This window comes from Paroedura picta, chromosome 15 (assembly GCF_049243985.1).
Source record: "Paroedura picta isolate Pp20150507F chromosome 15, Ppicta_v3.0, whole genome shotgun sequence".
Lineage (NCBI taxonomy): Eukaryota > Metazoa > Chordata > Lepidosauria > Squamata > Gekkonidae > Paroedura > Paroedura picta.
The window spans coordinates 12,867,592-12,895,171 of NC_135383.1; the positions used below are offsets into that span (position 1 = coordinate 12,867,592).

Below are 27,580 nucleotides of genomic sequence, written 5' to 3' on the forward strand. Positions count from 1 at the left end.
GATTTATGGCAAAGCAACCTTCGAGTTTCCCATGTGCAATCTGCCTTTAACTCAAGGCGGAAACCATCTAAATGGCTTTGGTGGCTCCACCTGGCAGGCTGTCTGATGGAATCCCACCATCTACCGAGAAGATACAAAGACAGAAAGGTTGGTGGCCAGCGCCTTACTCACCTCTTTGCCTGCCCTGGATGCTGCGCAACGCCAAGATGTTCTGCTCGTCCGAGAGAAACTGCTTCATCTTGTGAAACGGCTCCTTGCCTCGCACCGTCAACTTATTCCACGGTTTCGGCCGAGCCAGGATCTCGCTCACGGAGCCTTGTGAGAGTCCCAAAACGTAATGTCCAAATATCCGCTGTCCAATATTGTGCTTGATCAACTGCTCTTTGACCTGACGTGCAATTTCGGCTGTGTCGATTTCCTCGCCTTCGGAGGCACTGCCGGTGCTTTCCGATTGGCTGGGCGATGGGGCCATGCCGTTGACGTCCGGGCTTTGTTGCAAAGGACTTTGGGAAGATATGGAGTTTGTGCTGTAGGGACCTGCTGAAAAAATCATGCTTGTGCTTCCTGCTTCCTGCATTGCCTTGGAGTAGAAGGACTGCATAAGCTGGCGCTGGAGGAGAGAGTTTAGTGCAAATTTTCCCGTAGAAGCCAGGGGTAAGCCGGAGCTTGCCAAGGACGAGCTGAAAAAGTCTTGACTTAAACCCGTTGGTGAGAACTGGTGAGTACCATTAGTATTGGAAACCTGCTCCCCTGTGTTGCGGGGCAACTGAGAAGGAGGGGAGGCTGGCAAAGTTGCAGGACGCTGACTCTCAGGCTGGTCTTTCCCTTTTCTCCTGGCTGACCCTACAAGGAAGGTCAAACATAATGCATTATGGGGGATTAAAAAGGGAAAAAAAAGACCAAGACCAAAATGCAGTGTTTGCCCCACAAAAGGGAAAAAATAGAGGAAGTTGCTTTTTTTTTTTGCTTTTTGCCTTTGTCGTTTTTTTTTTTTTTTGATGTGTTTTAGGGCCAATGAAGAAGGTGGTTTGGGTCGTTAATTTTTTGTGTCTTTTTTAAATTTTTCGTCAAGCCAAACAAGGCCCCCAAGACAAATAACATGCATTTCATGTTTGCACCTTTCTTGTATGTTGCAGCCTGGAGAATCCCCCCTTTTCAAACATTTAAACAATATTACAATGACATGAAGTGCAGTTATACAATTTTATCGTTGTAAACTTCATTGACAAAAGGGAAAAAAAAATCTCTTTGCATTGTGCCCGCTTGACTTCCTCCCCCCACCGCTCCCCAGATAACACACACACACACACACACACACACACACACACACACACAAATAGACCTCGGATGAACCCAAATGCAGCAAACATTTGATAACACTGGAATCAAACTCGCTTGTTTACAGAGACTGTCAGCAGGGCAGATGCCATGGAATAGCTAAGAGGCTATTTTGGAACGCAATAAACACCTAGATGCCTATTTACACATTTGCCAACTGTTGTGGAAACCATTATTTTAAAAAAAGCACAAAAAATCACCGATTCAACCGCAAGTTCCAGTCTATTGACCCCGCCCCCTTAGGAAAGATATACATGGGGGGGAGAGGAAATGTAAGAAAACCAACGGAACCCCAAACGCACCACTGGAAAGAAGGGCTTTGTCCTGGCAAACAGGCCACGTATTTGAGAAACACACCTAATTTGGATATTCACTTTAAATCTGTTTTATGTGGGATGGGGAAAAGAAAAAAAAAAAACCAAGACATCAGCCCTATTGCCCAGTGTCCTAGAGCACCGGAAGACAGATTAAAAAAGGAAAAAAAAAAAGGCAATCTTCAGAAAATCCAGAAAGTCCTCCAACCTCCTAAATCTTTGCAAACGCCTTTCAGGTCTCACGTAATCTCTCGTGGAATGGGAGGCCGGGAGAGAAGCCGCAGGGAGAGCATCAAATGCGATTCAAGAGGCTCGCTATCCTGGGCACACACCGGGGCCCTGATCCCCTTTCCTTCTCCCCAAGCAACAAAGCATCGCAGCTCCATCCCCCTCAATCCGATCTCGTCCACTTACCGCTCAGGTCACTGTTCGTGATCCGCAGCGTGGCGTTCTCAGACTGCAGCAGACGGTTCTTCTCCAGAAGCAGGACTTCCAGGGGCTTGGATGCGGCATCCTATGGGGGAAGCAGAACAAGAAGTCAGTCCGGGGGGTGCCTGCGAGACGTTGGGAAGAGTCGCTGAGCGAGCGGGGGACAAATTCCGCGAGGGGCTGGGGCTGGAACTCTAGAATGTGTCATCTGCGTGCCAGCGAGAATGTCGCAAGAATTCCGGTCCGTGGCACCCAATTGCTGTGGCTTTTGATGCAGACCACTTATCGGTTTGTGAGCTGTATCTTTAAGTGCTCCATTAATCTTTCTTTTTTTTAAACACCTGTTTGTCTTCCGACACAGTGCTTATCTTGGAATATCTACCTCGAAACACTGTTTCTGCGCTACAGGAGGAACAGACAAATTCAATCAACCGTGAAAGCTGAACCCTTTCCTTTTCCCTACCCGCGGCTCTCAATCATCGAAACCGACGGGAAATAACGTGTCTCGGGTACGGAAATGTGGCTCCAGGTTTGGGCTAAAGATGCCGGAATCCAATTTGCAACCTTTGACCCGATGCGAGATTAATATGCTGTAAAGGCCGGATGTTCCTAATTCCCCCACCTAAACCTTCTTTGTTTTATCGAGCTCAATGGCACGGCGAAGATGGCTTGAAGTTTAGGATTTCTTTTTACCAGTTCGATTGGAGATACAAGGAAAAATCCAGCTGCTGCATTTAGATGTCAATCAAATCACAATTTGTGAAGCAGAGGGCCCCCAGGTTCAATCCTTGACATCTCCAGTTAAAAGGACCAGGCAGAAGGTGATGTAAAAGAACTCAGATTCGGACCCTGGAGAGCTGTTACTGCTCCAAGTAGGTGCATTGAGGATGACAGACCAATGGTCTGATTCATTTTAAGGCAGCTTCATGTGTTCCAATGTGAACAAGCCTGAAATCTTTGGGCCTGTGCGTCCCATCCTTCTTGCCCCCTAATGCGCAGAAGCCTGGTTCACATAGTGAACACATGAACAATCGGTGTGCACCTGATTTTTCTGTAGACACGTTGAATAATTTTCATGTTACATTCAGTGCACGTACAGTGCATGTGTGATTGAAGCCACATATTTATCCGGGTACTAGGTCTCCAGTTTCATTGGTCAGATGAACACATGTTGGCTCTTTCCTACAAAGATGTAGATCACACGTGTGTGTGCATTCAATGCAATATATGAACAGGGAGAGTGCCAAAATGGAAGTTGTTTTTGGTTTAAGGAGTCTTTGATCTAACCACAAAGTCCTGATAATTTTCCAACCTTTGCTTGAAGACTGCCAGTGAGGGGGAGCTCACCACCTCCTTAGGCAGCCTATTCCACTGCTGAACTACTCTGACTGTGAAATTTTTTTCCCTGATATCTAGCCTATATCGTTGTACTTGTAGTTTAAACCCATTACCGCACGTCCTTTCCTCTGCAGCCAATGGGAACAGCTGCCCTCCTCCAAGTGACAACCTTTCAAATACTTAAAGAGGGCTATCATGTCCCCTCTCAACCTCCTTTTCTCCAGGCTGAACATTCCCAAGTCACTCAACCTATCTTCATAGGGCTTGGTCCCTTGATCCCAGAAAGCCGCAAGAACTCTATGTTTCCACACTGCTGCAGCTTCCAAAGGCCAGCGCTTTAAATCCTAATGCCAGTGGGCTACTGACGGAGATGAAAAGTTATATGACAACACCAGTTGTGCTGGTCCCAAATGCGCTTAAAACCTCCCCGGGCTCCGCCCCCAAATCCACGGGATATCCGTTACCTGGGCGCTGGAGCTGTCAGACGATGCAAACTCCATGGACTTCAAGATGCTGCGGAGTGGAAAGAGGAAGAGTTATTTTCCGCCGTGTCCCTTCCATAACAGCCTCGCTAATGAGCATTAACATTGTAATTTTCGGCTCTCCAGGAACACCCTAAGTGCTAACTTTAACAACTTTTCTTTGCAGCGATATAATCTGATAATGAATATAGAATAACTATTCGCGCTAGTTAGCAGACGGGAATATTTTCGCAAGCGTCCCTCTAAATCACTGAGCGCGCAGGTCCCACCAGGCTCATTTGGAGCATAAATTTAAAGGTTAATAAGGATATAACATTTTGGACTGTCAGAAACAATATAAATGCATGTGCGACGCTTGAAGGGTAAGGAGGCAAAGAAAGAGTCTTAACAAAGCACAACAACAACAACGAAAAATTAGAACGCTGCCTTGAAAAATGAAATATAAATACAGGTGAAGTAGATCAACGAGCACATCAAGGAAAATGTGCTCAAATTATCTGTGCGATCTGATGCATGCTGCAGATTTTTTAAAAAAACAAACCATTAAAAGGTGCAGTAGCTATTTCTCATTTTAATCGTCTTCTGCTTTCCGGTGACAGGGCCAAAGAATTGCTTAATATTTCTTAAGTGTTATGAAGCATCTGGAGAAACTGCAAATACCCTATATACTCGCGTATAAGCCTAGTTTTTCAGCACCTTTTTTTCACACTGAAAAAGCCCTCCTCGGCTTATACGGTAATTGAAATAAAAGCCTGCTCCAGCCGGCCAATCGTTGCATTGCCTTTTGCAAATGTGTACTGCAAGCTGGGCTTGCTCTGGCAGCTTGTAGGACTTCAACAGCTTGACTGAGGGACCCTGATCTTTTTTTCCTTTTGCCTTAAATGGCAAAAGGAATGGCAACGCTGGATGGGAGAGCCTGTGACGATGGAGCATTTCCCATGTGAGTCAATAAGTTTGCCCAGATTTTGTGGTAGAATTAGGTGCCTCGCCTTATATGCAGGTCAGCTTATATGCAAATATATATGGTACATTTTAAAGATGCAATTTTTGCAATTTGTTCCCCCATCCTGGATCCATTATGCACACGTCGGAAAATGCATTTTCAGTGTGCTTTTGCCATGGAATCCCAGTGCAAAAAAGTTCTGGTGCGGAACAGGATAATCTACTTCAAAAGTGCACTGAAAGTGCATTATCCAACATGTGCGGAATGGGCCTTGGTTAAAGGACTCTGCAAATGAAAGCCAACTGGCTTGACCAGAGTGACTCCTTCCAACAGAGCTTCTGGGAGAGTCTAATAACCCTCGTGGCTAGGCTGGCAGGGTTCGTTGCTGGATTCTCAACCACTCTTTTCTTTAAAAAATTACTCTTAAATGTATAGCCCGCTACTCCTGCAAGCAGCTCGTGACGGGTAACAACATAAAATCCAGCAAGACCCCATTGAAACCCTCCCGAACAACTCTGCATCCATCCTGCCTTATGTGGGATCCCGGAATGTCCCAGGAGGAGCCTGAAGGGTGTTCTAGGCCAGGGATTGGCCGCTTTAGACAATGAAATAGCCAAAGGATGTCAAAACCCGGATCAAGAGACCAAAGAAGAGCCAATACAAGAAAGCCAGTTTGCGTAACGGAAATCATACACTTTAATAGCACAGCGGATCCATTATCCATGCATTTTGTACAGCCCTACCGTTGCTTGCTGCAAGCTCTTTCTCAGGAAGTGACGTACACGAGGTCACCAAATAAATAAATATACACAGGAGCATCCTGCATCATTGTTCTAGTCTACTGGCGTTAATTGGGGCATGGTTTACACTTGGATTACCGGCAGCTATTCATTTCCCCTTCTCTAAAGCTCCTCTAAGTAGTTCTCTGTGCGTGTGAGAGAGAATGTATGTGAAAGGCTATCAAGTTGCACCGGCTTATGCCATTGCCTTCCCCTGCATAGCGGCCCTGGGACTTCCTTAGCAGTCTCCCATCCAAATACAAACCAGTGCTGACCCAGCTGAGCTTCCGAGATCTGACGGAATAGGGCTAGCCTCAGGTCATGAAGTCCTTTCATGCTCCTATCGCTGTTCTCATTCACCCACCCCTCCAACGTATCTTAACTCGCAGATTCTTTTAAAAGAGCCATATGTAATCTTTTAGACACACTTGTTTCTTTGCGGCAGTGCCCTCTCAAAAGTCCCTTCTCCAAGGACTTATTGGCATTCTCTTGTTGACAAATACAATCGTCTCTATATTGCATTGTGACAATACGCTACTCAGCAGGTCATTCCTGTTAGGGTGGTCCCAGCCACATGACTAAGGCCTTGGTGGTATCATGATATAGCCAGTCTAAAGGCTGGAGTAGCATTATATTGCCATCGTCATTCTGTGATCCCTGATTGGCAAGACATGACCAGGAAAGGACTTGCCTGGTCAGGAAAGGATCTTCTTGGCCATGGCGCTAAAAGGATGGAACTCCCTTCCCAAGGAGATTTAACGTCCCCTTCTATCACTGTACTCTGCCAGTGGTGGAAGACTTTTTGTTTCGTCTTGACCCTTCTCTCCTTTTCCTGTATTTATATATTTATGGGTTCCTAGATGGAAATCATCAGAACCCACACTGCCCAGCTCAAATAATATGCAAAAACTTACTTCAATTCTTTCTTCACCTCATCGTAATCAGCTTGCCCCTTCAGTTTTTCTTCCAGTTGCTTAAAAGAAAGAAGAGATAAACCATTATTTTGACCAGTGAATACTCCATAATCTGGCCTTCAAGTGCTGTCTGATCTCAACATTTCTGGACCAACGTTCTCCACGATATAGGAACAACAGGATACCACCTGTAGCCGTATATCTGAATCTGTACCTTCCCTGCTTGTAGGATGGGCCTTGAAAAATCCAAGGAAAGAATAAATTGGTGAGCTTTTGCTACCATGTCTCAAATCTCCAGGAAAAGTTGGTTTGTCAGAACTCCTGGGGAGGGAAACAACAGCCTCCCCATGTGAGCAGCAGCCATGAGAACTTCAGTGTGTGGCCCTGCCATCTGCAGGGCACAGGAATCCCAGAATGCTCCATTCTCTTCATAGAATCACAGAGTTGAAAGAGACCTCCAGGGCATCTAGTTCAACCCTCTGCAGAATGCGGGAAATTCACAACTACCTGCCTACCACATGAATTCCATGCCTAGATGATGACCCCCCCACCCACCCAAAAGCCAGAACCCCTGGCCGGTCTGGCCTGAAGGAAATTAGCCTAACGACCCTAAAGCAGCAATAGGCATTTCTCCGGGCGTAAAAGAAAGGGCCACCAGAGCCAAGTACTGACATGATCCCTTCTGTCCACCCACTTACAATCTGCCTAAATTCACAGAATCAGCAGTTCTGTCAGATGGTTATCTAGCCTTTGCTTAGAACTTCCAAAGAAGGAGAACCCACCACCTCCCAAGGAAGCCTGTTCCACTGAGGAACTGCTCTAACTGTCAGGAACTTCTTCCAGATGTGGAAGAAGACGTGGAAGAACTGACCACGACCATTTCCCTTTTCTTAGCTCCTCTGAACCATTTTGCGTGCTTAAAAAAAAACCCAACACCTGGCCTACCTAGCAAAGAGACGAGCCTGGAAGCTACCGAGAGACCTTTCTCAGCAAATGACCCTGACAAATGGAAAGCTCCTAACTTCATGCAAAGAGGCCATTTAGGCATTTTTGTGTGCGCGTGCCCCCTCCCCTTCCCCTTCCTCCGAGGACGGCAACAGTTGTGGAGGAGAGATTAGCATATTAATTGTCTGAAAGAAGCCAGTAAAACGCAAAGCGGAACAAAAGGTTCAAGCTGTGCGACAATCTGGAGGAACTAATATCTGGCTCTAAATATCGACTCGGTTCGTTTTCAGACAAAATAAAAGGCATGTCTCTAATGGCGCACAAGGTCTAAAAATATACCCTCCGGGAGCTTGCAAATAATGCACTAACAGCAGCGGAGTGTGTGCATGTGTGCGTGGGGAGGGGAGGGGAGGGGAGGGAGACTCCTGTACAGCGGCTTCTGCAAAGTTACCTCGCTAAGAAGTCACTATGCAATGCTACACACACACACACACACACACACACAATCTTAAATAAGAAAGAGAAACTAAGCACCAAAGTGCTGCCACTCCTAGGAACTGCCTTCCAAGCCTACTTTAAAAAGTTATGTAACCTTTTCTATTTGCCTGCCTGCAAGAACAGCACATTTCCTTTCGCATATAACCTCTTCCCCCTGAAATGATCAACATACCTCCTTGTGCGCTGGCTAAGCACCATGCCTGTTTTGGTGATACAAGAACTTAACATGCACAACCAAATACAGGTCGGGTGGTGTGTTTTCTACTCCCCCTACCCCCTTTCAAATGGAGGCTACTCCCAGAAGGGACAGTAGAGACTAGGCTTTCTTGACTTTTATACTGTCGAGAAACTCCAGAAACATTTTTAGGCATTGAGAAACCCTAGTAGTGGCGTGATCGTGCTGAATGTGGATGGGAAGCAGAGCTGCGGACACGCCCACCTGGGCCCCTCCCCTTCCCACCCCTTCCTGGGCCATCAATGGCCATTGGAGGGAGGGCAGCATGGGTTGACATGATTCATTGGGGCTGAGCCTAGCTAGGGCTCCCAGGCTGGGAAATCCTTGGAGATTCTTTGGTAGAGCCTCAAAAGGGCAGAGGCCTTAGCAGTCAATAAGGCCATGGAGTCCACCTCCCAAAACAGTTATCAGCGGGGACAGATCTCTGTCATATGGAGTTCAGTTACATGTCTGGGGTATTACTACGTCTCACCTGGAGATTGGCAACACTAGGCCTGGAAGCAACTTGTGGGCGACTTGAAACCATCCTTGTTGCATGACTTGAACTAGGCCTGGCTGCTTGGTCAACAGCCACCGCCCTAGGAAAGCCAGTGTGGTGTAGTGGTCAGAGTTTCAGAAAAGGGTCTATGTGACCCAGATCTGGCTCCCTATCTGAGGGGAACCGATTTCTGTAGTTGGGAGACCTGTTGTGATTCCAGGAGACCCCTAGTTGATAACCCTAGAAGGAGTGACTACGGATGGCTTTTGGGCAAGGGAAAGAGGAAATAGTGCGAAAGGAGGAAGGTCCTTGCGGATTCCCCCTTGCCTTTTTAAAATTCTGTTTTCCTTTGTACCAAGGGCCTTTCCATTTGGATGTCATGCTTCAGGCATTACAGTATGCTGAACACCCAACCAGGAAGTTCACTAGGCCTTGTACTGAGTCTTACCGTATAATGAATCCGGTCACTGATCCCTTCAGCACAACAATGTCTACTAAGATGTGCTCTCCTGGATCTCAGGCAGAGAAAGGTCTTTCCCAGTGCCTGCTACCTGAGAGATGCCCAGCACTGAACCTGCAAGCAAGGTGGGGCATGTTCGTATTGCTCTGTGATCCCTTATTAGGAAGTGAGTGCGCTATCCAGTTCAGGGTCCCACCTAGAGCAAAAGAAACAGGGCATCCAGAGCAAGTGGTGCCACCAAGGCCCTTACTTTGAGCGTGCTGTTCTTCACAGTCAGCTGCTGCTCCAGCTGGGATATCTGGCTGGTGGAGTTTTCCCGGAGCTTGGTGAGGCTGCCTTGCAGTCTCTGCACGTCTTCGACGAGCTGAGCAATTTCGCGCTCTTTCGCGGCCAGTTCGACCTCCAAGCTGGATCTCGACAGCACCTCGATGGCCTGCTCCTTGCGGAAAACAGGGACAGAGAGAGAGAAAGAGAGAGGGAAGTCACACGCTGGGCCCAAGAAAATATCTTAGATTGCCTATGACAGATTTCAAAATTAAGACTAAGGGTAAAAGGTTAAAAAAAAAGCAATGAATTGAACACAAATTAACTCGGGGGAATAATTTCATGGTATCCTCGTATAGTACCCATATGATTGCCAGTGTGCAGTATGTCCAGTCTTGATGACATCATATTATGGTGGACCAGAAGTCACAGAGGGGAGAAAAGATCTATCAGCTTCCTCAAAAAAGACTAGGAATGAATATCTCCCCCCCCCCCTGCAAAAGAGCACTGAGGTCAGTTGACCAAAACAAGCTTAGGATCCCCAGCCCAAAAGAGGTGAGACTGGCCTTGACCCCAGCATGGTGGAACCCAATGCAGAGCTATTCCACCAGGCCTACCGTTGAGGCCACAGAGAACATCAGACAAAACACCAGGCACAACATCAAGAAGAGTGGGCCTCACTGCTAAAAGAAGGAAAATTGACTCCCCCGAAATAATTGGAATACCCCAAATCTTTCTGAAATGAAGCTGGAGGTAGACATCTTTAACAATGTTTTAATACTTAATAAAATTTATACTGATTTTTAGCATGGATTATTTTAATATATTGTAACATGCCTCGAGCTACCAGGAAGGGCAGGAAATAAGAAGATTAGTATTATTATGGTAGGGGGAGAAATGTAACCAATCTCTTAACTAATAGTCTCTAGAGCAGGGGTAGTCAAACTGCAGCCCTCCAGATGTCCATGGACTACAATTTCCAGGAGCCCTTGCCAGCATTCGCCGGCGAATGCTGGCAAGGGCTCCTGGGAATTGTAGTCCATGGACATCTGGAGGGCTGCAGTTTGACTACCCCTGCTCTAGAGATTTTGTGCAGTGGATTAGATTGCTGGACTAGAATCTGGGAGAATCAGATTTGAACCTCCTCTCTGCCAAGGAAGCTGAATGACCTTGGCAGATCACACTCGCTCTGCCTAACTAACTAAACCTACCTTTTAGGGGTAGTGGTCATAAGAATCAAATGGAGGAGGGGACTACAATGCTGCAAACAACTTTGAGCATAAATATCTAAACGTAAAGGGAAAGCTGGCCAGTGGTTCTAAGCTGACAAACAGAAGGCAGAATGTACAAGACAAAATTCTACTTGGTTATGGGCCTAATTTAGTATATGTGCTGCTGTTGAAATTAATCTGTAACCCCAGGTACTCGCCCCTCTTACTTCGCTCGAATTGGCTGAGAACTGTCAAAAGAAGATTGCAAGAGTGTGATTCCTCCCCTTAAGCTCTGCTCCAACTAGGCATTCGGAAAGCCAAAGAAATACTTCAAAAACGGATTTGGGATCTGGCCCTTCAGTCTGATAGGGCCTGGCTGCAGAGGCATCCCTCTGCCAAAAACATTTTCTTGTTGGTAGTTTATTAAACAACACTAGAAGTCCCTAAATATCAGAGGATATTTACTCATTCACAATGGGTGAGTCCATGCCAAATGGCAAAGGCATGTACAATTGCACTGCTCTTACTATAGTGACGCTTGCTCACAAAATACTGCGCCAGTGTTCGCAAACTCCCCAGGAAGATCAGAGCAGTTCTAAATCTTTCTGATTCCCCCTGAACTTTCTTCAGAAACGGCTTTGCAGTGTTGCAAATTTTGTACGTGGAGCATACGTCGGCAGATGGTTAAGTCCTTAAACAAGGCTGAATTATAATGACATTTTAACATTTATTTGCTGATCCTAGTATTGTACTGTGGCAAGATTTTAAGCTGATTTTATATCGAAATAAACTGAAACTGTTATGGGCCTGACGTTAGCAACAGAACTGCTTACATGGATGGTTGAATGGGAAATCATGTCAGTAGCAACATCGGTTCTTCTTGATGTGGAACTCTACCAGCCCCCCCCCCCAACCCCCCAAGAAGCCTTCAGGTTGAACCCCACTGACCTGGCCCCTTAGCTAAGAATGCCCATAGCCATATGGAAGGAGGGGATACCCTTAGGGACACGTCAGGACATTTTGCGGCATTCAGCTCTCTCTCAAAAATATTTGTAGAGATACAAAGGGGGAGAAAGTGGGTAGACGGCATTCTACATAATTGCTCAGTAAGGAGCCCAGCACATGGCTTCCGGTGCATATGCGCAAATGTGTGCCAGTCCTTTGGGGGAAACAACAGCTGTGCAACAGCCACTAGGTCCAGGGGCTGTTTTTAAATTATGATGGTTTTAAAAGGGACGCATAGAGATTTCTAGATCGGATTCTAAATCACCACAATTGTAGAAAGCAAAGAACGGGCAGTGAGGGAGTGGCGCCCTGTGCCATCCACCCGTGGGTACGCTGGGGGCAGTCAGCAAGCCCAGGGGTGCGCATGCTTTGTACTGAGCAAGGCAGGGCTCCAGGGAGGAGGCGCATTTGTTCCACGTGACTCAGTCTCCTGGGGATCCCCGAGGGATCCAAGCAGGCTCGGGGAAATCCTGTTCCCTCCTCCTCATTATTGACCCACTCTAAGAAGGGCCTCTTGTGGCGCAGAGTGGTAAAGCAGCAGACATGCAGTCTGAAAGCTCTGCCCATGAGGCTGGGAGTTTAATCCCAGCAGCCGGCTCAAGGTTGACTCAGCCTTCCATCCTTCCGAGGTCGGTAAAATGAGTACCCAGCTTGCTGGGGGGTAAACGGTAATGACTGGGGAAGGCACTGGCAAACCACCCAGTATTGAGTCTGCCATGAAAACGCTAGAGGGCATCACCCCAAGGTCAGACATGACTCGGTGCTTGCACAGGGGATACCTTTACCTTTACCTTTTAAGCTGGAGAGAGCACAGGAGAAGGACAATTCCCAGGAAAATGTGAACCTGGTTGGAGACCAGGACATTTGTTTGACACCGGAGATGGGCTGTGGGCCCCAGCAGAAGTGGGCTGCCCCCCTCTCTTACCACATCCGGTGCCTTCTGGATCTGGGTTGCCAGCTGGAGCGATTTGTTCGCGGAGGAGAGCTGCTCCCGCAAGGATTCGGCCTCTCTCTGAGCTACCTCTGCCCTCTGGAAAGCAGCAAAAGGGGCATGGGGGGGTGGGGTGGGGGAGGAAAGAGAATGTACATTTGATTTAACAACTGGCAATTATTGCAAGAACATTCATCAATTCATGCCCGACTGAGTATAATTGATTTTCCTAAACACTCAACCTAATAAACGATGGGAGGGGGGGAGGGGGGGGTTTGAAATTCCTCAGAATGTGATGGATTTTTATTTTAAACAGTACAAGGAAGAAATAATTGAGCGATTATGACAGTAATTTAACGCTAGGAGCAAGGAATCCCCTGCTGACACAAATGCCGCAGCCCACTGAATTTCCCAGGCTGGAGGACGGCGAGTGGAAAGGGAGGCCTTTGATTCAATTGCCTCCTGTGCTTCCCAGCCAAAGCGAGGCTGCCGTGCACACTTCCCCATGGGAATCATTCTCACGAGTAAAGACCGAATTAAGAGACACTCTGCCCATTTGGCCTGAAACAAGCACGACTCGGGGGGGGGGGGGGGGGAGTGGGCGGACCCCTCTGCTCCGGGACGATTTCTCTCTTGTATACAGGATGGAGTCAGGGCGGATCTTATGTAGTAATGTTTTAAATGACGGAAAATTACCGAAGAGATTAAAATGTCAGCAAGTCTAACAACAAATATTGTGAGAGCGGGGGGGGGGGGGGGGCACAGATTGTAAGATGAAACAAGCTGGACTGTTGTTTGAAGACAGGAGGACACCTAGACCAGAGCAGCACCTGGACGGGGTAGAAGTGGAATTTAAAGGCTCTCCTGCTCAATTTGGGTCTTGCAGAAAATTATAATAAACTACCTGGGTTTTTAAAACGGCATCAGTGTCCGTGGGATAGTCCCACGTCCCGTTTTGTGGCACACGTGGCCCAGACTGACCAAGTGGCCTCTCTGTCAGCTCCAGCCCTTGACGCCTCTGCTTTAAATGACCTGCAAGGGTTTTTCTCAAAAGCTTTAAAGCAATACATAACAAATCTAAACTCTGAAACATTAAGTGTTAAAATATGAAAACTGCCCATAACGCCTCCCTCATGGGAGTGGGAATTTGTGGGCTCTTTGAAACGGCTGAACTGCAGGGAACACCTGCCTTAAATCGGCTGCTGTGGGGGCTGGAGCCAAATCAAGTGTCTTCCTACAAGGGGAACTACTGCTTCTTAATAGGTGTTCCGCACAAATACAAAGGTAATGTGCCATGTATGCCAATGGGGTGGAAGAAAGCCAGGATAAGCACACTCATTTGGGGAAGAAGGAAGTGAACACCAGGAAACACTGTGGCAAATGCCGTGACGCTCACGGATATCATGTTGCGGATTAATGCGCAAGTGAAAGCCGGCAGTGTCGTTACACCCTAGGACAAGGAGGATCTCCCTCTTAATCAGCGCATGAAACCAGGATCTGAAAGTCACAGTTAGGGATGAATATGCAAAAAAACAGTGAGCTCTCCTTTGCTCTCCTCCCTGTTTCGGCGCTTATGTTTTATTTAATTGCGTGTGCCTCATGCCCTAAGCCGAGAAAAGTACGTGTCACCCAAGTAATGAGACACAGTACTGCAGCTACAAACTGACAGTAAAATGATTGGTCCACCTGCTAGTAGGGCATTCCCTGGCGTGGAAGCTTCTCTGATGATCTGACAACTAAAATCCTACCTGATTTGCTCTTTCAAGGTCCGTCATGATCATCTCGATTTCGTCAGCCCTGGAAGGACACAGGAAGAAGGCCAGTTAGTCTGCAACTGAGCCAAAAGAGCAGCTGACTGCAGAAAGTTTTATGCATGAAGGTCATACAAGGCTGTTACGTATACATTTATAGTTTTAAAAAAGGGTTAAGGAATGGAGAACCCACTAGTATCCAGCAACTGTTTAAAAAGGAAGTTAAAGTTTTTTACTTATTTAATATTATGGTATACTGTTCTACCTCCTGAAACGTTGCCCAACGCAAAGCATCCAACAGAGCAGGGGTAGTCAAACTGCGGCCCTCCAGATGTCCATGGACTACAATTCCCAGGAGTCCCTGCCAGCGTTTGACTACCCCTGCAATAGAGTAAAATGATTTTATAAAGACCTTCCACCTTAAAGCAACTTTCAGGCCCTACACAAGCTTTACAAGACCCTGTCAAATATAACGTGGTATCCACATGGATGGGTTGGTGTGACGTTCCGAAAATGAAATTCGTACTCGCAACCACAATGGAGGTAGGAGAAGTAGAACAGCAGTTCCAGGGTGGCTCACATGATCAGGGCTTATGCCTGTCTTCATGAGTCGTGCCACAGACCTGCACCATAAACATTTCTTGGACCCAATGGAGCTGGCGTGGACATAAGGTTTTAGTGTCTGTTCCAGGGGTTTTTTGTTGTTGTTGTTGTTGCCACTGTTAAAATTTCTTTCCACTTTGCTTGGAGTTTTTTAATTTTATTTTATTAATTCAATTGTTCAACTTTGTTAAGCCAACTCCCCGTCGGCAAGATCCCCACACAAAGCTGTGTTGCCCATACCAGCCCTCAGCCCAATTGCCGGATTCCTCCGGGGCTGGCCTGCTCTTCTCCACTCTCATCCAATACGCCCTATTTGCTGTAAACCACCCCTGCATGCCTCGTAAACCAAACCTTCAAAGGGACCTTCTCCGCTGAGCAAGCTGAACACCCATTGAGGTTTATAAATGTCTCAGACGTAGGTGTGTATACGTATATATATATATATATATTTAAAAAAATCTTTAAGTGGAGTAATGAATTAAATTGCTGTCATGCTCTGTCCTCAGGCAGGCTGCAACAAAAATTCCAGAGGATATTCAAAAGGATTCATTCTCTAACCCCCCCCCTCCCCCTTTCATAAGCTTCAACCTTGCATCAGGGCCTGGCGCTCGGCAGCCTGAAAATCGGTTATTTCGCAAAGTCTCTAATAGCTACATGCAGCTTTTGCTGTCTGCAAATGCTGGCTGTAAAACAATCCTAGTTCACCCTTTTCTTTTCCTTTCTTAACGAGCATAACACACCCAGCTCTCATTGATCTATTAAAGCACAGAACAACTGGCTCGTTTTTCTCGGGCTTGAGACCCTGGAGTGAATTCCAAGGATTTCAACACGGCGGCCACAGATGCGGCTCGGAAACCTGCACTGGCGGGGTCCCTGTGGGTGACTCCGTGGCATTTCTCCATGCCAGCTTTTTCAGATGGTGCCGTGTGCGCATGGCTTCACTTAGGCTGCAGACGACGATGCACAGATGAGCTGCTACCGCATGACCGGAAGGGTAATGTGAATTCAAAGAACGCAAACCAACAATGGGTCATTTCTCTGCCCTCTCAAGACTCTACCTCTTATGATACAATAGTTAATACAGGCTGTATTCAGATGTCGTTAACAAAACCAGTTTGCTTTTGAGGAGAGCGCGTGAGGAAGTCCTTGGGATTTGGACTTTCACTCACGTGCACCCTTTCCACTTGTGCACAGGTGAAGGAACCTGGAAACATCCTGGTTCTCAACAAATCGGAGCTTGCCGCAGCCGGCAAAAATGCTGTTTTTAGGTTAGAGAACAAACCGCGGTTTGTGATTTCATCTGATTTCATAAGCTGCGGGTAGTTCCAAACCAGGAAATCTTTCATTTCTCTATGTGGAGTATAGCTCTGCATGGCAGGGGGTGTGCTGTCATATTGCGGCTGCTTTAGGATGACCATATAGAACCGGCTTTCTCAACCAGAATTTTGTGAAACCCTGGGGTTTCTTGATGGCCCTGGAAAGTTTCTCGAATGTGTTGGGTGATATGAACATATATGGTTATGTTGACCCACCTCCCCCTCTCCAAAGGGCCAGTTATGGGCCTGAAGGGGGATTGCACCACTTCTGGGATCTCTTGAAGCCTGAAGAATATTTCAGGGATTTTCTGGAGAAAGGCTGCTGTAGGCTTTTCAGAGCAAGCAGACGTGCTTTGCCATTTCTGGCTTTCGCGTAGTGACCCTGGCCTTCCTGCTTAGTTCCTGAGATCTGATGAGACCAGGCCAGACTGGGCCAGGCATAAATCACAGTGGATGTGCATTGTCTCCACACGCTGCTTGTGAGCTTCCCAGCTCAAGAATCTCCTTTGCATATCTGGTCCACACAGGAGTTCATTTAAGGTGGCCAGATGCAGCCGAAACTCCCACCAACATTCCTGGCACAGACTTTTCACATGTCACCTGTTTGCCAGCTCTTGCTGGTGGCACTTCCTAGGCGTGAAGGTCTGCTGTGCCTCCAGGAAAAAGTCAGCTTTGTCCTTTATATGTGGGAGCATTGGGAAGCCACCGGTAATACCTTTGAAATTTCCTGCTAGCATGTAGCCGACATTATTATTTTCTTTTTATGAGCTGAACAGACTAACATTTCAGCTTGGAGAGAACAAGACATTTTTTTCCTCCTCATTCCCCCCCCCCCTTCCATTTTATTACTTTAAATAGCTGTTAATATGAAACCACAAAGGCTTGTTAAAACACTTGACTTAAAACCTTTACGAGTACATTCTGCAATTTTTTTTAAAAGCTACCTGCTATTGATATTGGAAAGCCACATTATTTGTTTAAGTGGAAAAGAAGGGAAATTTGCCTGTATTCAGTCATCGTGATAAACTGTGGTTTGTGAAACAAACTCTGGTTACTCTACGAAATATACTCTACGAAATACTCTATGAGAGCCAGTTTGGTGTAGTGGTTAGGAGTGCGGACTTCTAATCTGGCATGCCAGGTTTGATTCTGCGCTCCCCCACATGCAGCCAGCTGGGTGACCTTGGGCTCGCCACGGCACTGATAAAGCTGTTCTGACCGAGCAGTGATATCAGGGCTCTCTCAGCCTCACTTCCCTCACGGGGTGTCTGTTGTGGGGAGAGGAATGGGAAGGCGACTGTAAGCCGCTTTGAGCCTCCTTTGGGTAGGAAAAAGTGGCATATAAGAACCAACTCTTCTTCTTCTTCTTCTATCGGTAGGCTCTTCTTCTTGCCCTTTCGCACCAGGGAGGATATGCTCCTTTCCGTGGCCAGGTGGCTTCAGAAGGCAACACTTCCCACCCAAGTCATGCTTTCTAAATTTAGCCATTGCAACAAATCACAAGCAAGTGTAAGATCTGGTGAACTGGCTACAAATCTTAGTTTGAAGTCCAGGCTGGGTGCTAATCAAAACTGCTGCTCTTTGTTTCCTTTAGAGATAAGTATGCTATTTTTTGCCCAAAGTGAGTTAAAGGAATTATCAAAAAGACAAACAGAAAGCTACCACTGAGCTATTGGGACCAGATGGCTCCTCAGCATTCAATGAATCCAATGGCACTTTTAAGACCAACAAAGACTTATTCAAGGCGTGAACTTTCATGTGCATGCACACTTCCTCAGACAATGGAACAGGGATCATACCAGTACAGATATGAGGAGAAAGGAAGTTAGCAGTAAATTAGTCAACAGCATCCCAAACCCAAATATGCAGTATGATAATTCTTTGCTAGAAATGCCATAGGGCCGATTGGCTTTTCAAGCAAAGAATAATCATACTGCATATTTGGACTTACGATGCTGATTACTAATTTACTACTAATTTACTAACTTTCCCTGCCTTACCTGAAAGAAATGATTCTCTGAAGAGAGATGACATATGGAAGAGAAATCAAGACGTTTTGCAACAAAGAGATCACAGAACTGTGATTTCAGGTGTTCTGGAGATTATATAGCCAACACTGCCATAGGATTAATCTTAAGAGTGAGGCTAAAGCTGAAACTGTCTAAAGTTCCATTTAAGAGGTAACCCTACACTCAATCAGATTTTGCATTCCAAAGTTGATTACTATTTGGTTGTCAAGTTGCAGCCAACTTATGGTCACCCCCATCGGAATTTCAAGGCTAGAGACATTCAGAGGTGGTTGGTATCCCTGGTCTCCCTTGGTGGTCTCCTACTCAATATTTTACTTAGCTTCCGAAATCTGTTGAGAACATACTAGCCTGGGCTACCAAGGGCAGGGCTGGAATGACTGCAATCCACACCTCCGAGGTCTAAACTGGTGTCATCTATAAACCAAGAGCCTAACTTCCTGTCCTCCAAAATCCTTAGCAGAGTATGGGGGGAAAATATTCCCAGAAGACAGTTAGAAGATCACTGCTCTACAGCAGGGGTGGCCGAACTGTGTCCAGATGTCCACGGGCAGCACTATGCTGTCAGGGGCTCATGGTAATTGTAGTTTGGCCAGCTCTGCTTTACAGTGTTTTTTCTCTCCCAAAATTGCAGCCCGCTACCACCGGCTTCCTATGATTCCAAACTCCCCATGGACTAAACCAGGGGTAATCAAACTGCGGCCCTCCAGATGTCCATGGACTACAATTCCCAGGAGCCCCTGCCAGCTGGCAGGGGCTCCTGGGAATTGTAGTCCATGGACATCTGGAGGGCCGCAGTTTGACTACTCCTGCAAACCTTTAAAAAGAGATGTGAAAGTTGATTTCCCCCCCTCCCTCGAGTCTAGAAACGTTCTTTCTCCCTCCCCTTCCCCGGCTAGATCCAAACACAGCAAGCCTCCTCCCTGCCTCTCCTTCATTTCAAGAGAAGAGCAAGTCAAGGGGAAATATAGAATTACCCTCCGCGCAGCCTTGAGCAGCCCAGCGTAGTGTCAATTTCCCCGAGTGTAATAAAACAAACAGTGTGTAGACAGCAGTGCAGAAACACGTGGCCCAGGGAGAAACCACAAAGGCTCCCATCCAGCGATCTGCAGGCTTTCAGCAGAAAACATACCCCCCCACACACACACATCAGGCCTCTGAGAAGTAACAGGAATGGTTTGTTCAAAGGAGCTTTTAAAGAAGGACCCAGAATACGTGGTGCTGATGCGACCTGCAAATCCTGGAAAACCCCTGGAATCGGGAGGTCAGAAGCAATGCTGGATGAACAGAACAGGCTCAAGAGGACAATGGGCCGGCCTCTTCCAGTCAATTCCTCTCCAGCCTGACCTTTTACGATGGTGGCAACAGGCTGCAGAATTCCCCGCCTGCCTCACCGAGAGGTGTTTAACCTTTAAAATCCTGCAGTGAAAATACTGCTGACAGGCAAACCAGGGACCTGAAGCTGGTAGGAGACAACCTGATTAACCGAGGCTGGCTTTCCAGATTAGCCCGCTCAGGACGGCCCAGGGTAATGCTACTAAAGACAAATTACCAAGCGGAAGGTCAGAATCCCTCAGTGGAGGCTGGGGCTTAAGCAACTGATGCTCACCTTGGGTTCTTCCGATCCTAGCAAAAGATCCTGGACCTTTCAGCATGGAAGAATGGCAGACGGTTGATCTGCTTGCTGCCACTCAAAGGAAAAAGAATGATGCTCAGAGGTGGGATGCTCTATTCCAGGGGTTCCCAGCCAGGGTTCTAGGGCAGGGGTAGTCAACCTGTGGTCCTCCAGATGTTCATGGACTACAATTCCCATGAGCCCCTGCCTGCTGTGAATTTCCTGGGCACCCCATGTGCAGAGCAGGGCCACGGGCAATAGTGCTACTGCATCATGCAGGGTTTGGATGACCTTCACTTGCCTTAAAAAAAAAAAATCAACTTCCAACCTGGTCTGAGGAACAGGCTATCCCAGACCTAATACTACGGATACCATTTTGGCAGCTTTTCAAAACGCCGTGTTTTACAGTAAAGTAAGTTCACAGCATTCAGAAGCCAGTTCTCGAGCGTAGGTCAATCAATTTGGAAGGAAAAATACAGCCACGGACACGGAGGTGTGAACCAGTCCCGGGAGATGTTTTCCCCACACCTTTGATTACCCGCTCAGAAGAGACTCGTGGGCAACGGGCAACAGGGCCAGCTTCACCGTGCAGCAATTACGGTGCTGTGCTTGCATTGACAAGATGGGAATTCAGATCCCGATTCCGCACGGGACTCACTCTGCAGGTCTGCCTCAGCTCTCCGTCGATAAAAAGGGAGACCACGTTGCGCTGGAGGCCGGTTGCAAGGGCCTACTTTGCAACCCAAGCTGGTCGAGAGGTGAGCCGCAATCCTGCGGCATCCTGGGCGATACGACACCCCCATGACACACTAAAGCAAAGAGCTGGCTCTGCGAAGCTGCGAAGGAAGACGCAAGAAGCACCAATTCACAGCAGCCGCTTTGCAATCAAATCCAAGCGAGGCCAACTGGGTTTTATCCTCCCGGCGTCGTTGGCTTTCCATCTGGTCCCGTGGCGAGGAATGAGGATCCTCTCGTGTCGATTTGATGGCAGGATCGGGACACCTTGATGCCGCTTCTCCTCCCCGGAGTCCCTTTCCGGGGTTTCGAGTGCCAACGCTTAAACAAACTCGTATTAATAAGCCGCTATCTTTAACGCTCTAAAATAATTGGGCCGAGCTGCAATGTTTGAATATAAGAGGCTCGCTATCTCCGAGCAGTTAAGCGAGCCGTTACTTCACCCCAGAGTGCAATACTATTCTATTGATGCAACACTTATCCGCGGATGTACCAGCGGGCTGGCAGAGCTAACGCCATGGATGCAGTTTCCTTTTACTCATGCCGTAAAGCCCCCCCACTACCGCTACAATAATAATTTTGGGGCTGAACTCACAAGGGAGCTAGTGCCGTTTCTCTTTTTTCAAAGGTACCAGAATCCAGGATCTCCGTCCACCTTATGGGCCAAAGGGTCAAACTGGCACTTGAATCTTCTCTCCTTTCACTTGCAAACCCTGGAGATGGGGCCAGACGATCTCACCCCCCACAGGTACCCCGTAAACACAGAAGCCCTCTTCACAAATTACAGTGCATGTGCATTCAATCCGTGTACAGTATACACTTGCTTTTTCTGCATGCGTGGATGGAGTAACTCTTATGTTATATTCCACGCATGCGCAGCAGAATCCATGATAGAAACGCCACATGTATCCAGGTCCAAGTTCCTGTTCGTATTTCTCAAGTGAGGGGATGTCAGCTCTTTTGGACAAATGAGCGTACACGTGTCCTGCAGCTTGTACGTGCGTTTACTATAACGTGTGAACAGGGCTAGGGAAAACGCTCTTAACACATTATGCTCAGATTTGAGTTCAAGCAGCTGACAGGGCCGAGCCCCAAGGCATAGAGGTGGGTGTGGGGAGAAGAGGATCAACTGGCATACTGGGGAGGACATACTGACCTAGAGGATCCTGGGTTCAAATATCAGAGTTTGCATTTAAAGCAGGTGGCAAGCGCTTGGATAACTCCCTCTCCACCAGTGGCTGACGAGACAGTGACAATTCAAAGGAGCCAGTTCTGAGTTAGACGGACCACTTATCCGCCTTGGGTATGAAGGCCACAGTCAGTGCTCCTGCCTGCTCTCTACCTGTTGCGAACTGCATGGGGCGGTACAGATAGGGGCAGGCCCAGCAGCATTGGGCTCTTAAGGCCTCCCTTCTGGGACTGTGGCAAAGCGGTGGAGAAGACACTGAAGTAAGGCTTGGGCTGACTTTGCAAGAGTTCGGAGCTTTGAGGACAGCTTTTTTGGGCTTCTTCTGATGTTTTAGTCTGTACCCTCCTGACGCAAGAGAACAGGCCAAGTTTTTGGCTGAGCAGCACAAGGCTGACTTGTGTTTTGGAGTTCTTTGTTTTTTTTGGGGGGGGGGGGAGTGCAAATGTACTTTCATGTTATTTCTTTAAAGCCAAGCTGTGTGTGTGATCTGGAAGGGGCTCACAGCAAAAAATTCAAATGCTTTCTCATTGCTCGAATTGAAATCCTTTGCCCAAGTGCCGTTAACACCTCCTGCAGTGTTTTGTGCCCGGCCTCTGTTTCTGCAGCCAACATCGCCTCTTGGCACCTTTTAAATGTGCAAGACTCCTCTCCCCCCCCCCCCCCCCGACCACAGACAGTCGCTTTACAGATGTAACTTTTCTCTCCTCCCAATGGCAGTTGTTAGCACGTTAGCTTGTGGCAGAAGAGGCAACACCCAGAATTATTTCTGGAACAGCCTTGGCGGTATCCATGTGGCTTTCAACAGCTAGGCCTGTGGACTTCTCTGGCATAGTCCCAAGACGAGGTGCTGGCTAGGAAATGATGTGCAGCCTGGGAAGTGATGTCACAGGGCAAGCACAGGATACGAGCTCTCAGGTCCTCAAATCAATCCTATTGCATCTACCTTGCAGGATCGAGCCTGGCCTAGAGGATAACCTCATTTATTGCAGTTACTGAACAAGCATTTGGTATGTGTACAAAAGTCTCCTTTGCATCCCCTCCTCAAAGGATGTGCAGGGCAAGGATTCACTGGTTATCCCGCTTGATTTCTGAAAGCTCAGATAGATAGATAGATAGATAGATAGATAGATAGATAGATAGATAGATAGATAGATAGACAGACAGACAGACAGACAGACAGACAGACAGACAGACAGACAGACAGACAGACAGACAGACAGACAGACAGACAGACAGACAGACAGACAGACAGACGGAATGTGGCAAGACCAAAGCAGCTGATATTTATGGTCAGGTAACAGAACTCACATCTCCTTGGTCTAAGATACTGATTCTCAGTTGAGGCCAAGTAAATGCCGTCTGCACATGGATCAGGACCATCTTTTTGTGCTTGTTTACTTTCCCGTTACATGATCTCAGTGGATGCAAGGGGTCCCACCAACATGTCTCCAAATTAGTGTGGTGTATACTTCCAAAAGTTGTAACATAATCCAGGAAGGGAAATCAGTTATCACCCCCAGTCCATTTTGGGCTGCGTTTCCTTGGTAAATGAAACATGCACTCTTGTCCTCCATCAAGAATTAAGAGCTGACATTCACGTCCCTTCACACAGCTGAATCCCCTGTGCCAAAAGCTGAAATCCCATTTAGGAGAACGTTATCTTTTGAGTACGAGAGCAAAATGCACCTCCCACTTTATTGGAACGACTAAACCCACCTTGGCGTCTGGTTCATCAAAGGTAAGAGAAGCATCAGTCTAATGAAATCACAACCAGACTGAGGTAAGGAATATCTGAAGTTTCTAACAGATCCAGTTTACACAGGGATATACAGTGAGGATAACAAACAAAGGAAAAGACGGATGGGGGAAGTTAAGGCTACAAGTTCTTATGCTTCACAGGACACACCTATGCATGAACAGCAGAGGCAAGAATACCCTAAAGGGCTGTTATTTAACTACTCCCTATTAAGCCGCTCTCTATCCATCCGAAGAACCACCATGAACAGCCTTGGCAAAAAGGTCAACGGGCTACATAATTCAACAGCAGCCCATGTGACCAGGAGGAGGGGCTCTGACTTGGTGGTAGTATTCATCCTCCGTATGCAGAACATCCCAAGTTCAATCCCTGGAATCTCCAGTTCAAAGGTCTCCGGTATTACGGGCAAAGAAAGACGTCCACCTAGGAGCAGTCATAGCTTGATGGGTCGACAATGTGACTCTCGGTAAAGATACCACCATACATTGAACTCCCTCCCTCCCCCAAAACAAAAAAACTCACGAGACAGAAGAAAATTTCAGCAGGCCCTCTCAAGATTTGCCCGGAAGGCAGAAAAATTACTAAACCGCGCTTCAAATTACAGTAACCGGCTCCTGAAGGAGCCCAACAATAAATCTGTATCCGAAGGTACTGAGGCCCAGTTTATTCTGAATTGTGGAAAATAATCGTAATATAACCTCCCTTCCCCCACATCTCCCCAGCTTGCTCTTTGGGGAAATTAAGTGCGCCGTGCTGGGCAGTGCAGGGGTTAACGGCGACGGATGTCGAAACGCCATGAGCCTGTGCTTTGCTCGTCGGAGCGTTAAATCTGAAAGCCCTGGAGAGCACTGCGCAGGCCGGGCGCTGCAAGGGCTGGGGTATAAAGTTCTGCATTAAAAATTCATATCGCGGGCCTGCCACAGTCCTCGGCTCTGGCTGAAAGGAGAGCTGGCGGGGAAATATTAGACACCCCACCATCTCGCTGGCAATTGGAGACATTCCTCAACAAACAGCACCTCGGGAAAGGAACGAAAGGGCAAACAAACCGTGAAACAAATCAAAGGGTTCAATTATCTTCCCCTCTCTTTTTCCATTCCGAAAAGGAAAAAAACTTTTCAAGCTTTATAAAGGCTGCTTCGCAGGGGGACTCTCCGGTGGGTTTGGAGCGGCATTTCGCCCCGCCCGTTTTGTGTATTTGGGGGGGGGGTCGCTACAGAAGGGACTTCAGAAAAGGCCGAGGAAAGGCAAAGCGGTCCTGGGAACAAGTGAATTCTCTTGCTATATTACTGCCATGCCCTTCTTTCCAATATGGGGAAGGAAGTCGTAACTGTAGTGATTGCTTTGCTCCCAGGTAAGGACTGAAATCGCAGTTACCACCTGCAGTTGAGGCCCTGTTTGGCGGCTCCATCTGCCCGAGGAATGTGACACCGGCCCGCCTTAAAGGTTTGTGTGCTATCAGAGCTGCTTATCTACTTGTCTGCATATTTATGGGAGCCACAAAGCAACAGGAAGCAGCAGCCTCTTGGGAGGAAGGGAGATAACAGCAGACACCTTCTGCAAGGCGAACAAACCGGTCAGTCCTAGAGGAGATCAGCCCTGCCTGCTCCTTAGAAGGCCAGATCCTGAAGATGAAACTCAAATACTTTGGCCACCTCATGAGAAGGAAGGACTCCCTGGAGAAGAGCCTGATGCTGGGAGAGATGGAGGGCAAAAGAAGAAGGGGACGACAGAGAATGAGGTGGCTGGATGGAGTCACTGAAGCAGTCGGTGCAAACTTAAATGGACTCCGGGGAATGGTAGAGGACAGGAAGGCCTGGAGGATCATTGTCCATGGGGTCGCAATGGGTCGGACACGACTTCGCACCTAACAACAACAATCTTTCCAAATTACTTTGAGAGCAGAAGTTGGGTGATATGACCATATAGGGTCATGTCAACCTTCTCCCCAAATGGCCAACGATGGGCCTGGAGGGGGTGGGAGGAGGAGGAGGGGCCCCAGGTGGGCATGTCCACAGCTCTGCTTCCCAACCATATTTTGCATGACCAGGCCACTTCTGGGGCTTCTCGAAGCCTGAAGAATGTTTCAGGGGTTTCTGTAAAAAAGCTGGAAAAGGCTGCCCTATGGGGTCACTGTAATTCCGTGGAGACTTGATGGCAGGTGGCAAGTGCTTGGATAAGTCCCTCTCCACCAGTGACTTGATGGCATTATACACACACCCCCACATTCATGCTGGGGTCTGTTGTTCTTTCTGTTTATATATATTTGTGTTTCTTGTACTGTGGCTTTGATTGCTTTTTTGTTGTTCTAAGTTGCTTTGGGTCCCTGGGAGGGGGAAGGGAAGGGACAAACACACTTTCCAAAATAATCCAAAAAGTAAAAACAAAACAAAAAAATCACCAAAGTTAGGCCATAAGTCTGAATGAAGAAAAAAGTGGGGCAGCGGCAAGGCGAAACAAAGAAACAAAATTGAATATTTAACGGTTCTGCATATAGTTATATGCCTATTTATATAGTTAACAGATGCATAACGATTCAATATTCCACTGGCATCGTTTTGTTTCTTCTTTCTCACAGGTTGGAATGCCCAGCCTCGTACCCCAGAAAAGAAGAAAGATGGAGATGAGGTGCTGGGGCAGAGAGCACTGGTTGCCATCTACAGGTGTTTCCATGCAACACAGTGCAATGTTAGCCTAAGGTGGTCCACAGGTCTGACTGACTGAACGGACCCTGTTCCAGAAAGCCTGCATTCATTTAAGTAGATGGCAGGGTGACCTTTACCATTAGCTACAGTCTGTTAATTTCCAGACTGACTGCTCATTAAAAACAAGAGGCCAGGATTAACTGACTCTGGATTCTGCTGGGTCTCTTCTACTACACCTGCCAAGGCACTTTTGCTCCCATCTGGCCATCTCGAGCAAAGCCGTTCCCCAGAGATACGGTGTCGAGGTGGTATGTGCTAAACTTTTGCAGCTCTGTTTGGCTTTTTGCAATGCCATAGCTTGGTTTTAGGTGCCTTTCCACTGAATGTCACCACACACACACACTCCCCATGCAGGGCAATCGACTTAGAGCAGGGGTAATCAACCTGTGGTCCTCCAGATGTTCATGGACTACAATTCCCATGAGCCCCTGCCACAGGTTGCCTACCCCTGACTTAAAGCACCCGTACATTGTGATGCGCTCCTACCCAAACGACACATTAACACAAGCTTGTGAAACCCGCAGTTGGGAACAGATATACCCGTATTTGCCGGCGTATAAGACGACTGGGCGTATAAGACGACCCCCCCAACACTTCCACTCTAAATATAGAGTTTGTTACATTACATTACAGTACTATGGGCCACTATGGGCAGCTATGTCTATCCCAACTGAAGTGCACCCGGCATATAGGACGACCCCCCCACTTGGAGGCATGTTTTTCAGGGGGGGAAAGTAGTCTTATACGCCAGCAAATACTGTAGTTCAGGAGTGTGTCATGGAGGGGCTCCTGCCTCCCCCTGCACTGTTTGCAGGAGTCAAAATGACCCAAGGGCAGGCTAGTCATGCCATCTCCAGAAAATCTGACATTCTCTTGGTGGACTCCCCTCCAAGAATTTACTTTTAGAAAACTGCATAGGAAGAGACCAGCCCCTGGCCCTCTCATCAGCAGAGTCCTTTAGACACACACACATATACATCTGCTTCCTTGGGACTGTGTCTCAGCGCCAGACCCTCTGCCCAGAATGCAGAAGATCCCAGGTTCAATCCCCAGCATCTCCAGCTAACAGGATCAAATGTCAGGTGATGTGAGACTTCTGCCTAAGACCCTGTAGAGCTACTGCCAGTCTGAGTAGATAACAAAAGGCTTGCGAGACTCGTGCTCTGATTCAATATAATGTGCGGGCCCATCCTCCTACTAACAGGGACAGTGAAATAATAATAATAATTATTATTATTTGAATTATTATTATAACAGGGACAGTTAATGCTTGCTTTGGCAGGGAAATACTGAGGTTTGGGCTGCAGGAATGCGCGATCCTG

The 27,580-nt window shown here is 47.4% G+C and overlaps 1 protein-coding gene across 11 annotated transcripts in view; it reads right to left on the bottom strand.

The window, feature by feature from the left end:
* CUX1 (cut like homeobox 1) overlaps positions 1-27,580 on the bottom strand; it is a 282,235-nt gene that overhangs the window by 87,220 nt on the left and 167,435 nt on the right. For 7 of the 11 annotated variants that reach the window (XM_077311540.1, XM_077311535.1, XM_077311546.1 and 4 more), the window contains exons 9-15: positions 14,313-14,361; positions 12,559-12,663; positions 9,404-9,592; positions 6,538-6,596; positions 3,884-3,932; positions 2,067-2,166; positions 172-843 (exon numbers count right to left, since the gene is read on the bottom strand). In XM_077311540.1, coding sequence (XP_077167655.1) covers positions 172-843; positions 2,067-2,166; positions 3,884-3,932; positions 6,538-6,596; positions 9,404-9,592; positions 12,559-12,663; positions 14,313-14,361 — 1,223 coding nt within the window. The remainder of the gene's footprint in view (positions 1-171; positions 844-2,066; positions 2,167-3,883; positions 3,933-6,537; positions 6,597-9,403; positions 9,593-12,558; positions 12,664-14,312; positions 14,362-27,580) is intronic. The other 4 variants (XM_077311542.1, XM_077311536.1, XM_077311545.1 and 1 more) reach the window with 3 other exon arrangements.